This window comes from Myiozetetes cayanensis, unplaced genomic scaffold (genome assembly GCF_022539395.1).
Source record: "Myiozetetes cayanensis isolate MyiCay16 unplaced genomic scaffold, myiCay2020 scf4, whole genome shotgun sequence".
Classification (NCBI taxonomy): Eukaryota; Metazoa; Chordata; class Aves; order Passeriformes; family Tyrannidae; genus Myiozetetes; species Myiozetetes cayanensis.
In genome coordinates, this window is record NW_026087631.1 from 58,675,167 (window position 1) to 58,689,522 (window position 14,356).

Here is a 14,356-nt window from a genome sequence, read left to right on the forward strand (position 1 = left end):
ACTTTACTAGCAAGCATTTAGCTCACCTGCAAGTTAGGTTATGACTCAAGTATGTGTATTTGAAAACTGTACTCTAAAGTAAATATAAAGATATACGCACAAGTATAGGATCAAAAATAATTTCTTTGGGGCAGACTCATTTTAAACACAGCCCCACCAAGTTCAGTTTAAACATAAAATGCTATTTATTGCTCTGGCATGTCACAGCTGTGCAAAACAAACTCAAATGCACAGAAATCTATACCTTTCATTTCCCCCATCACCTCTGATGTGCTTGAGTATTTGCTGTTAGTGGAAACCTTACAGGGACCAGAATGAACACAGTCCCATTTTCATAAAACAAAATAAGTGGATGTTAAGGGGAAAATAGTCATTACACATTAATTGAATGATAGGAACTAGAAATCATGGAGAAATCATAAAACAGAAACTTCTCAAAGCAGAACTGCATGTGAAAGAAAAGAAGAAAGTTTTCAAATCTGTTTTACTCCTCTAGTCACCCGGTTCTGCCCAAGAAATTAAGCCCTTTATATTCAGTTTATAAGGAGACATGATGAGATGCTGAGGGGACACTTCTGAGGACCATGTTCTCAACTGAAAAATCAGGGTCAGTCTCACCTCTGAAATTAAACAGATCATGATGCTGCAATTTCCCTGTAGTCACTGATAAAGCCTCAAGACAACATGCATTCTGTCATATTACAAGCATACAAGTATCTCCTTCACACTTTAAGTGAAGTTTTACTATGGATTTACTATGGATTTCAGAAAACAGGTTTTTAATAAGTATTGAAAAATACTTATCAGGACTCTATCTCTTTAGACTAAGCATTCAAAAGATGGACTGGTACTCATTTCTCTGTGTGACAGAGAACATGGTTGTGACTTCTGTGTACTAAATCGTAGCTATTCGGTATTTATATACAACACAGTCATAGCAACAATAATAAAAAAAGGATTTAGGTGAAAAGAAATACAGGGAGAGTTTTTCCTCTGTCAGTTTCTTCATGTAGTATACATTTTATTTTATTCACTGGTTAATCCTAAATCCTTTTCAGTGACTTCCAGCAGTCAGATTACCTGAACAGTTTAATGAACACTCCTGCAAGGATATCACAACCTTTTCCGTTTTTAGTCTCAATCAGTGTTATAAATGGGATTAGGTCTCTATGAAATTCTGAAAAAATGCATCACATTCTAATTATAGGAAAGAAGAACAGGGAGGTTTTTTCTTCCTCCTCCATAACCCTCACCACTGTGTGCAACTCCTGGGATTCCTGGATGGTGATGCTGGGGAAAAGTGCTCAGTCTTGGTGAAGAATCCTGGGGAGAAGTAGGACTAAACAAAGGCTTTTCAGGTTTCTTCATTGTAGGAGAAGACATATCTGTAACAGAAAAACAACAAAAGGGTGACATTAGCTTAGAAGCCTGTTTCAGGACACATAATTTTGTAGGCTGGATGTATTTCTTTTTACTGTTCATGCATAAATATTTTTTGGTGACCCAACTCCCCTATGACCAATAAACTAATTTTAAACTATTGCTTTCAAACTTGAGAATTAGTAATAATGCCATAACTGGTTTTTGTCCCGAAAAACAGAAACTACATTCCTTTCATACCAGACAAGTCAAACAGTGAAGAAACTTTTCCAGACACCTCTCAGCTCCCCAGAACATCACCAAATCATCTGTTCCTTCAACAGTGCAATTTTATTGCACTTTTTAATGGAACACCTACACTCAGGTGTGCAGGGTAACTGCCATACACATGCCAGTTTATGGTATTCATTATTGTGTTATTTCAAAACTTATCCCTTACCCTTCCCAAAATCATAATGAAACAATGTAAACTCCCTCAGAACAAAGGATACTTTTAACTTCTCCATCTCATATTTTCTGTATCTGAAGAAAGTCCTTCCCACTTCTTCCTTCCAGTTTCCCAATTGTCGTGGTTTTGCCCACCAGCCCATCCCTGGGGCTGAGGATGGTTTTGTCCAGGTGATTTCCGGACAAAAAACCAATCAAAAAGTTCAGTGACGCCTTTGCTAATTACATCTTTAAGAAAACGGAAGAGAAGGTTGTGGCGCAGTTGAAATTAGGAGCAGCAGCCATGTAGAAGGGTAGCGGGCCCGAGGAGGGCCAAGGCCCCCTCCTCCCCGGCTTGGGCCGGGGAGGGGGGCAGGTGCAGCACTGAAACCTCCTTTCTCTCTTGTGAGAGAGTGAAGAAGAAAAAAAGGTTTAAAAGACAAACTGCTTAGATGAGAAACCGCTGCAGAAGAATTCCAGCCATGAGATAACAGGATTTTCAAGGTCAAAGCTGCAGTCGCAGGAGAGAGAAGAAAAGTTCGAAGGGGGGAGAACTGCTTTTTCTCCTTTTCGCTCTCCCTCCCTTCAGCAGGGTAAAGACTGAAAAATAAAAACCCTGCCACCTGTGAAAATTTGTTGGGGTGAAGAGACCCCCCGTGCGGCTCACAGAGGAGCTTGTGGATGCACCAGAGATTTGTGACTTTAACAGAGAAAGCCTTATGCTGGAGTAAAAGCGACTCAGATGAGGCAGAATCCTGTTAAAGACTTTGTGACTCTCGAAGGGGACGATGCTTATGCTGGAGCGAGACGGCTCAGATAAGCTTGGGATCTCAGTGAGAGATCCATGCTGTTACTGAAGATTTGTGACCCTGAGAGGACCTACGCTGGAACAGAAAACGGTTCGGGTAGGGATATTGGGATCCATGTGTGGGATCCATGCTGCTGGTGCTAGAGATTTGTGACCCTGAGAGAACCTACGCTGGAACAGAAAATGGTTCAGGTGGGATATTGGGATCCGAGTAAGGGATCCAGACTAGACCCATGCCGAGAAGTCAATCAAGGACTGTTCTCCCATGGGGAGGGACCTCCATAGGGAAACAGGGGTGAACTCTTAAACCATTATCCCCTGTAACCCTGTGGAAGAAGATCCATAGTAAGCAAGTGTCCCCTTGCAAGCCTATGGAAGGAGACCCTTCAGAACCTGGGTAACCCCCAGCCTTCGGTTTTAGCCAAGGAGGGGGGTAGGCCCAGCCCTGGAGGCTGACATAGAGAAGAAGGAGAAAAAGTTCCAGCTGCGACGAAAGTGCTGCAGAGTTACTAGAGAGAGAGAGAGAACTGGAATTCCGAGAACAGAAAAGGACTGCTTCTCCTCCTTGGACTGATATAAAGGGAGGTGGGGGGAGAAGTATCTTCTGTAAATACATAATACCTTTTACTTAAGTAGATATAATTCTTTAGTTTTAGTTTATTAATAATAAATACTCATACTTTTTTTAATTCAGTCTCTTTTTGTCTGCATAAACCTTCTCTCAACTAGTAGTAATTGTATGTGGGTGTATAAAAGTAAATTGAGCCAGGGCAAAACCACGACACCAATCAACAAAAACATCTCTTCAGAGCTTACTATGTGAACATAACACACTAGCAGAGACAAACGTATGATTTCTACCAAGCAAGTTAATTGATATTTCATAGAGCAAAATTACTATATTTTTTCTGAAATTTTAAATTAATCAAACAACACTTGTTGGACTTTGAACCAAATTATTTAAAAGTTAATTACAATATTTTTATAGGACACACATCAGTGTTGTATTCGGGTTCCATTTTAAATCAATGGTACTAACTCTATTTAAAGCAAACGTCAGTTCTTAAGCACTTTACTGGACAGAAGCCACATTACAGCTGATTTTCCTATATGGGCCATGTTAGCTTTAAATGGATTTTTGACAATTTTAATATTGGTACACTGTATTTTACTATTCTGGGATACATGTATTCATCTCCGAAGTCACATACAGGCCTGCAAAATTTGAATGTCTTATTGAAACCAAAGTGGATCAAATATTGGGTTTTCACCCTGAAAATAATACTTAGAGCAGGACCCATGAAACTGAGGCTCTACTTCTCTGCTCTGTCCCATCTTGCTGCCGATCTCTGTGTAGGCACCGGCACCAGTCCCCAAGCAGACTCTGGCTGTAAACCTCCACCAATCCCCCTGCAACTCTTGCACTCCTCTTTGGCCTTAATGACTAAATCTCATGATTGCCTGGATACCCTGTGAAGTTCACATCTTCAAGAATGCTGTTGAAAAAGGATTTAGTTCAGCAAAACCTTCAGTAAGAACAAAGAACTGCTTACAACAGAGCAAGTCAGCAATCATTCTGTTTTAACAGATGTCAAAGGTTGTTCTTATGATTTTATTATACTGATCAGCTGCAACCTAATGTTATCAAAAATAGAGTGCTGACAGAGGCACCTCTAGTTGTCTCTGAAAATTTGGTAAATCAGTTTTGTTGAGGAAGAAAATGGAGGAATGTTTTGTTTCTTTGATTGGCTCAGCAGGCAAAAAAAGAAAAACTTGCCAAATGCTTACAGCTTTGTTGGATATATTCTGCTAAGCTAAGAAACATTTTTTTTAAATTGCAACACTGATTTTTTTTTTTTAAGTTGAGCTTTGCACAGGCAAACCATGATAAGAATTAATCCTGGAACGATTTTCAAACATTTCACTGTTTTACTTTCTGCTGTAATGATAGCCCTAGCTTCTTCATATTAAGGCCCTAGACCCACCAGGGCAAGAAAATTCCCACACTTCCCCGACAGATGTGGAGTTTTATTAAAGTCCAGGACAAAATTAACCTTCATACTGTGGCTCTGTGCATGCATAATCTGCCTCTGCAGAAATGCTGCAATATTATAATCTGACAAAAAAAATGAGTGTCTAATAGCTTATAAACACCACCTCTGACTTCAACACCGTGGCCATCAGAAATTGACATAGAACTTATCAGTGACCAAATATTTTAGTAACTCCACCACATAAGGTCTATTGCAAAAGAGAGAACATACAAACAGTTTATTTCAAATTAAACTACTTCACTTAAGTCTCCCTAATGGGGACAAAAAAACCCCAACAAAACAAAACAAACAACCATGGACTGGTACTGGAAAATCTTTTCCTTTTGTAAAGCTCATATTCAATAAAAGAACACATGAAAGAAAGAACTGTTCATCTCCTGAGGGTCTGCATATGTCAGCAGCTCTGATCTCTGGAATTCAACAGAGATTTTGTTTGGTTGGTAACTGCTACTTCATTCAACACACAAAAGTTGTTGTGTTTTTCAAAACCAAAATATTGTACGTGCTTAAAGGAAGTATGCTTTATGAAGTGCAATCTAATCACAGTATCCATTAACTCACAGTGTCATCACTAATTTGAGAAGGATATACTCAAAAGGTGATTGGTACCTATGATAATCCTAGCATTCACTTTAAAAATGTGTAATTTATTCCTGCCTCTGCTTTATATAAATAAGAACTGTAGCTAGTACACAGAAATCACAGAATAAATTGCAAATCAAACTCAGTGAACTTCTCATAGAGCTGACTCCCTTCTCATCGTGGTAACCTAAGCCTAGAAAATAAAACTAACTACAGCCATAAAAATACTTGTTACCCACCAAAACAGCAGCTTGTATGCTCACCCAGCACACTACCATGTGATACCTTCAGAAGCCTTGTTATACATAACAACGGCAACTCCAAAGAATAACTCCTGAAGTGCAGGCAGCAGCTTCTTTGGGCATCTAAAACAATGCCCTTTGCACTGACAAGTAATTCAGACAGTGTCTTTCCTCCAAAACCCTCACAGCTCTCCCCATGTGTCTGGCCATCATGATGGAGCATTCATGCTCCTGCCCCTGCCGAATACTACTGAATACAAAAACAAAACACAGTAATACCTGAATACGAAAACAAAAATTAAGGAAAAAATTAAAAAATGCAAAGTGGTTTTTCAGTGCCTTTAATTTTGCATAAGAAATGGTGCCTTTGAATACAGCACTTTAAATCAAAAAATCACAGAATATGCCCAGTTGGAAGGGATGTACTCAAACAAGAGTCATACCAAGGATCCTCAAACAAAAGTAGAGTTAAAGTGACAGTGAGACTTCATATGATTTTATTATTAGTTTCTATATAATAGAAATCACATACTTTTCTCATTTTAAAATGTCTTATTTTTTCCACATCATGTAATAAAGTCTAATAGCTACAGAGAACTTAGCTATATACTGGTAATTACATAATGAATGACATAGATAAAAAAACAAGCCATTTGCTCTTATGACCATGTTAAGGTTTCAGGAATGGGATTCCAATCCTTATTACTTTGAGAATTAAAATAAAACGGACTTTTGGGGAAAAAACAAACAAACAAACAAAACAAACAAACAAACAAACAAAAAATCACCACCCACAAGCTAAATACAGATGAAAAGCAGAAAGAAGCCAATAGCACTTGGACAAAGTTATTGAAAGGTCAACATTAATCAGACCCCATGTCCCGTCCTGTCTAGAATTTTCTTCAAATGTGAAATTCTCAGTGCCGCTCCAAATCACTATTGCCTGTATTCTTATATTACTTTGGAGATTCAGCATGCATGCACCCAAATGCGTGGTCACATCAAAATAAGAAGAGCTTATGCAAATAAAAATAGTTAAATCATCTCATCTCCCAACAAGGTAAATCTGTCTATATAGGAAGGCAGAAGAGTTGCTGTGAAGCATAGCATATGTAGACAGTTCATCAGCAGCTTGCACAAATGGTGCTCCAGATGTATAGTTGTTCAAGACGGCCCAAGGCAACAATTTTGACCAATTCTAATGTGATAAAATGCTGCGGGGAAAGTACAGAAATGTGTTTACATCAGCCTTTAATTAAACTGTTGTTCGTTTCCAAAGAACCTTAGGAAACACTAATGAGACATGAGTTTTGGCAATTTCCTCATCAAAGCAAAGACCCTCTTCCTCAGTCTGAAGCAGCGTGCCATCCAGGCAATTCCTGGATGAATGTCACCTTGGCACACCACTTGGCAAAGCCACCTGTTAGAAAAAGTCAGCTGTGAATTGAGAAGTGATCCAGAGCAAGTTTAAACATCCACCTGCCTGTTTCTGGACACATGACCTGCTTTCTAGCTCACCACCACAACATAGCAGCTTCTCTTTTTTGCTGATAACACATGCTTATGAGCAAAGTTAGAAGAATCCATAAAGACATATTAACTAATTTTTAATTCAGTTAATTCTTGAACTTTGCTTATTAATATATTTTCTACTGCTTAGTTTCATAAATCTTTCTTTAGAAGGTACACTCTTGCGAACAACAACTTGTGAAGATTTATTTACAGCTTATTGGTGTAGCATTATCTCCAGAGAAAGCAAAGTAAAATCACGTCCAATTTTACTGTATATATCACCATAGTGAAAGAGGAAAACTATGGAGCCTATAGCACCTCTGTCAAGCTATAAGAGGCTACAGTTTTAAATTAACCAATCCTTTCCCAGAGGCAATAATTAGGAAAATTTCTGGTGTCAGGACACACTACATGCATCACTTCCAGCTAGACCTCACTCTCCACTGCCTCCATGGCATCTGGTAGGTATGTATGAAGCACGTGCGAAAACTGAGGCAACATTTTAAATTCACACTGTATAGCTCTGTGATGATGAAGAATCATGACAATTCCCACTGTGCTCAGGAGAATCTGATTTGCTTTACACTTGTGCATATGAAGATGGAGCAGAGTCAACAGGCAGAGTCAACATCATCAGTTTTCAGATAAGCTCAATCTTATTTCTTTTAGCACTGTAAGCATGATGTATTTCTCAACTGAGGGTCTTAATAAAGCACCTAACAATGCATACTGACAGCTGAGCGACTTTAAAGCACAACCATCTCTCACTTATTGGAAAAAGGCTTTGTTATATCTGTCCTAAAGACTTTGCACCAGGGCTGAATGGAAAAAAAGAAGAATCCTGAAAACTAAAACATTTTAATTCATTTATCTTTTCAACAAAAAGGAAAAAAAATGGGGACATATTTTCGTGAATAAATAGAAGAGAAAATCAGATGTGCATAAAAAGCTGGCTGTCTGAGATACTTGACGTCTATAGCAGAGAACAACTGGCAAGAGTCCTTATTCTGTATCAGACAGAGATTACTCTTTGCAACTACCTCTTCCCTTTAAGAAATATGTGCCCTGATCTGTGCCTTGTTGGTGTATCATTGCCTTTTACTCTAAGTTTTTTCTTGGACTAGAGAGAAGCCCTCCAAAACCTTTATTTATTTATTTACATTAAAAAGTCAGTTCTGGTAAACTATGTTTTCCTGCATGAAAAAAATCAACTAAATAAAACAAAAGTAACAAAAAAATCATTATTGATTCTTTTCTGTTACTTTCTGAGACATGTTCAGCAATTCTCAGGGTGAAGGCCTTTGTACTCTCTTTTGAGAGAAACATGGGGTCTTACTTGAAATGCATGATGCTTCTTAACAGCTCAGAATGTTCTGAACTTTAGTAGCAGCCTGTGTTCAGGTTTGGAGAGAGCTGTTCAGTTCATATTTAAAAAAAAACTTATTTTTGCTCCTATACCAAGTGTGGAAAAGCATTTTACAAATGAAAATTTTATACTACCTCAGAATATTTCAGTGTATGATAACCTCCCATCTTCAAATCAGTCAGCTTAGCGCCAATGTTATTTTCACAGGCATACCTCCTTTATTACACAATCCAGTCTACCAGACTGTGACACCTGTTTTCCCATCAGGAACCATGCCCAAGGCTAATTAAACACTCTGTCATGCTATTATGCCATTTCATAACAGATAAGCCATTTCAATCTATTATCTTTTGTGACTTGTATTGAAAAACCTAGGAAGAGAAACTAGAATTTCTACCAATATCATTTTCAGTATTGTAAGCTGTCAAGCAAAACAATAAAACAATATTTCGATTCAGAAAAACTACAGCAAAATGACTAAATTACTTACAATACCAACCAAATTATGTCTTTGTTCATCAGTCTTCTAATAAATTGCACTATTTTATTTTGTATTCCTCAATAAGTATTAATATACATAAGGGAAGAAAGTGATGCAAGAACCTCCAGACAAATGAAACACAAAATCTGAAAGTCCTTTAAATGGTGAGGACAAGTCATTCTTCTCATCCTCATCCACATGAACTTTCAGAATACTGTACTCTATTGCTGACTGACACATTCTACAAGCTGAGTTAACCTTGCTGATTTTCTTTTCCTCAGCAGAAAGGGGTTTGGAAAACAGACAAAAGGGTTGAACCTACCTGTCCTTATATCTCCCAGCATATTTGGGGAGGGGGAGGATGGGGAGGCATGCTGGAAACCCAGATGAATCTCTAAACAAATGTAGCATACTTTTTGTTGGTGTTTGTGATTAACTGTATAAAGTTGGATGACCGAAATTCTCCATTACATTACTGATTATTATCCTAATTTTTAGGGACACAAAGCAAAACAACTCAGTATAGCTCCTGTTAAAATTATATGCACAAGCTTTTGAAAAGTATAATTCTAGTGCATGGTTGTTTAAGTTAGGGTAATTGGGAAACCTTCATACATGTTTCCTAAAATTAACATTTTTAACATTTTTTCAGTTTTAATAAAAGGGTGTTTATAAAACAGGGAATGAGGAAAGCTATGACGGTCAGATTAAAGCATTAATATTGAATATGTGTGCATCCAAACCATCCACATCCCACAGTAATTTCAAAAAACATTCAACAGCGCATAAAGACCTAATCCAGTAACAGTTGTTTGACCACATCATATGACATGTAAGTAATTAACTACCATAGTGAAGAGATTATTCCCTTTTAAATTTATATCTATTCCCACTAAGATTAGGCTGAAACTATGGCATGCTGTTCTGCAAGAACTTTGGGCAGCAGTTCTTAGTTGACATCCTTCAAACTCAGCTTGTCACTCCTCATCAGAAAGCAACAGTAAACTTCCCAGGAAAGGTTTATAATCAGCACAACTATGCCAGCACTGATTGCTGGCATAAAGCTGGTCAGCCTTCCTCACCTATCCTCACTGTCAGCTCATACCAGAAACTTTGTCCAGCTGTGAGAGCCCCAAGATGCTGGAGCCACTATGGAGACCATGGAGATCTGGGGCGTTGCTGTTGGAAAAAGGTGAGAAAGTCTCCATCACCTCCACAGAGACCCACTGGGACCAGCCACAGGGTGCCAGACTTCACCTCTGCAGCTTCTCCTGTCTCACATCTTCCTTCCAGTTCAGACTCAGTTTATCTAACCACCTCTGTACCAACACAGTCCCTCAGATGTCTTATGGGAAGTACTTAAGAGTAATATAGAACTCAGTGGGCTGCCCACCTCTTGAACATGGAGCATGCACTGCAAGCAATGAGGCTGATTTTGGAAATACAGGTAAAAAGCATCAGGTCAAAAATACAGCATTGTTGTGATGAATATATATACCATCACTAACAAAGCCACTAGAACTGCACTGCCATAAAAACCTTAAAGCAATTACAGTGTACTTTAGGTACTTTGCTACTTTTTTATTTAACTTTACACTTCAGAAACAGATTGGGCCATTTTATCATCTATGAATCATTATTAAGAGATTTGATTCCAGCAGATAGCTGTGACAGAAGAGCATTCTGGGAGACTTAGAAAATCTTATTACAAAACCAAACAAATTATAAAGACTTTGGAGTACATTTCAGTCATTTATTAAATTATCCTACAGAAAGTCATCCAGACTTCAAGGAAAAATGTACAGCTATGACATCTAATTAATGCTGAGACTCCAAGGACCTTGGCTAGAAAATAAAATTAACATTGTAGCCATAACTGCAAAAGTCAGAAAAGTACTCCCAGTTTCTAATGCAATAGGATTAAAGGGGTACTTGAGATAAAATCATGTAAAGGAATGGTCTCGAATGCAGATAAAATCATTAACTCACACTTAAATATACTACTTCAATCAAGCTTGATACTGAAAGCAGTAAAAAAGAGGACCTTTTCAAATATATCTGTGCATACAGCACAGAAACAAAGAATTTATGAATGAAGATAAAAGAAGAGAGGTGCCCAAAAGAGTTCCAATACATGGGCTAAATTAACTTTTTTCATCTCATGCATGTAACATAACTGAAAAAAGTTCAGTGATTCAGGAGGTACTAGATATCAGTTCTTTTCATAAGTGAAGATATTCTGCACCACATCAGTTAAATCATACAGGATAATACATACCCCACAAGGTCTACTACAAGTTTATCGGTTCCAAAAACATTAATGAAATCTCTTATTCAGCAACATTGGGATAAGAAAATTACACATAATAGTTCCTGGGCCAAATCTTTCATTAAGACATGCGTTTTGTCACTAATTTCGATTAAAGGACATCTAGAGTCACCATCAAGGTAACAGAACGTTTCCTCAGTATAGCGTCCATCACAGAATAAGTGCTATGCATAGAAGAAAAATATGCTTTTGCACTTACATCTTTCACTGATCTATATGGGAGATCTTGAGTGTATTTGACTTATTAATCACACATAGAAAACATTAATTAATAGGCCTTTCCACAATATATTTGTCAGAACAAAAGACAAAGAACCTGTAATGAGATTTTTTACAGTGACTTTATTGAGCAAATAACAGCCATTTCCAGGGATGCAAAAAAAAAAAAAGCAAAGCTTTTCTTTATCTTTCCTACTGTATCTCCTACTCCTGTTTGTTTGTCTTTCTGCCTCTATTTCTAAACATTTTGTTACTTCTCATTCGTTCAGAAACTTAAGTGTTCATGGGCTGAAGGAAAAGTCAGGTCTCTGCTCTGCCTAGAGTAAAAAATTCCTCCTCTGCTACTCTGAATATTTGAAGATATTAATGAACAGGTTGCAAATTGATCTAAAGCCACTCTAAACACAGGAAAAACCTAAAATCTCTGTTGCTTTATTTTTTGGAGAGAATGTAAACTTAACATAATTCCACTCAGGAATGGAGGATGTAAATTTTCTTGACGTACAAGTACCTTCACTCATTTTGATAGAACATTTTGACTATCCTGTTCATGGACTGTAATTTTCTCTTTCTCTGTATTTTTATTAAATAAGCATTTGAAAGCTCCTTCATCCATTTTTCTATACTTAGTGCCTTTCAAATTTTAAGAATAAGAAAGCACTTTTCATCTTCATAAAGACAATATTTTACTTATTTTACATACCAGAGGCTGTTCTTGCAAAATTGCCCCTATGGAAACAAAATGCAAAGCAATTCTCTATTGGTTTTAGATCTGTTTTAACTATCACAGGAGAAATACAGATTTTTAACAAGTAGACACCGTGTTCATTCAATGAAAACTACCAATGTCTTGTTCTGCAACCAGAAAGAAAGAAAACCCAGATTGTCACCTTCCAAGTGAGACTTCCTTGCTAAAGCTGTTTGTTACTGTGATGACACTTTCAGCATCATAGTTGGCAACAAGCTAAGAGAAGCCATGGCTAAGAATTGTCTCTAGAAATACGTACAGAGAAGTTACTCTTGGCAGAAAGTCCATCTCACTTTATGGGCATGAAGTTATGAAAACATCAACAGGCAGCATTTGACTACTGTGTTACTAGCTAAAAACACTGGTTCAATGTGTCTATACTACATACATTATACCAGTTAAAAACATAGAAAATTATATCTATTGAGATAGCTAGATAAAAAACGTGTGTATATTTGTGTGCATATATTTCTTAAAGAGGATTTTGAAATAATAAAAATCACAAAAGCCGAAGTAACAAGTTACTAACAAGACAAAAATTGCTTTCAAACAAGCTTTGAAGTACAATGATTCTGAGAACTCAGACTGACTCACAAACACAGAACTGCATTCATCAAGGTAAACTTTTGCAAGATGAATTAATCTGTTAGATAGAGTCTGTGTTTCTAAAGCATTAATCTTCAGACATAGCACCAGGAGCTGGAAAAAAATCCCAAGCCCTGTCTAACGCAGGACACCAAAAAGCCAAGGTGATCTGTTGCTGTTCTCAACTCCTGGACCACATTAATGTCTTCCTCTTTTAGTTCCCTCACTTTGGAAATGAGAACATCCATCCTTGACTGTTGATGAGCAGAAGGCCTAAGAACAAAAGAGCCATTGGGAAGGACCTCAATGGAGAAGGAGTGTCCAGGTGATGGGAAGTAAGTAAAAGGGTACAAGTGTCCAGAAGAGGGGTATCCAAAAAAGGGGATTGGGACCTGAGAAGTGGAGGGTCAAAGAAGCTGCTGGCCAAACAATCAGTGAGGATGATCCAGCTGTTTCAGTGTTAATGATATGCTGACATTTTGGCTCTTGACTGTTGGCAGAGGTGGGTGAGGTGTAAGAGAATTAAGATGATGAAGAAACTGTAAAATTAAAATTCACTTCATTGCATATTGACATTTCTAGACATCAGACTACTATGGAAATCCACATGAATATCTCCATTTTTGTAACAGTGTGCATAGTTGATAACCCCTGTTTAATTCATTTCCAATGTACGCATTATTGTAACACTAGAACAGTCAAACAGATCTCAAGGACAAATACTGAAATTGTCTGCAACTATGTTAATGAACTTTTTCAAGACAGTTTTCAGAAAGGAAGCCATATATGTATACACTCTGCTCCCCTCTTTTCATATTCCTGTTGCCTTAAGGAAACAGTCAAGGAAAAAGTGTCTGATTTACTTACAAGTTAGTAAATCGAGATGTCCACCAACAGTTCTCAGGCTATTAGATCCTAGGTGTTCTTTATCTGCACACTACTGCACTAGTCACTAGTTTTTTACGCATTTTTAATAACTTCCTCTTCCAAATTGTGAGGTGGATTGTTTTTTTTTTAACTGCATAAAATTTCTAAATTTATAAAAGCATCAGCAATTTTGCTCATGCAGATAGTTATAACTATTTCATAAAGTCTTACTACTGCAGGAACTCAACATTTTGTTTAATTTGGAAACCTGTAAAGAATTGAGCAACAGCATCCTGGAAAAAGGAAGACTGGAAGAGATCGACAGCAAGTTATTTTTTAGATATAAAATATATTTTCTACTGATAGAACTGATAAGACATGATTCAGACATTTTTGAAGTTATTAAGATATCCAGTTGGAAGAAACAAGGCAAACTACAGACTCTTCCCACAATAACTGTACAGCTGTATGGAAAAAAAAAAATATTGCAATTCTACGGTATTTTTTCATTTGTTTTTGAAACTGCTACCTTCATGTTTGCATATATTTTTAAAATAGTCACAGACTTTTTTGCAAGCCAATGAAGTAAACCTCTGGGACAGTATCATGGCATCATAAGATTTTCTTTTCTTCCATAAAGATTTATAACCTGACTTAAATAAATACAAATAAAAATTTATTTTTAATGTTAATTTTGGTTAATAAGAGGAGGTTTTATATTTTTATATAGATCAGTAATGTGATTCTTTGTGGATTG

The 14,356-nt window shown here is 37.2% G+C and overlaps 1 protein-coding gene across 7 annotated transcripts in view; it reads right to left on the reverse strand.

Annotated features, from left to right (window-relative positions):
* The window catches only part of NFIB (nuclear factor I B), a 169,954-nt gene that overhangs the window by 40,781 nt on the left and 114,817 nt on the right, over window positions 1-14,356 (reverse strand). For all 7 annotated transcript variants that reach the window (XM_050328718.1, XM_050328719.1, XM_050328722.1 and 4 more), the window contains exon 7: window positions 1,254-1,385. In XM_050328718.1, coding sequence (XP_050184675.1) covers window positions 1,254-1,385 — 132 coding nt within the window. The remainder of the gene's footprint in view (window positions 1-1,253; window positions 1,386-14,356) is intronic.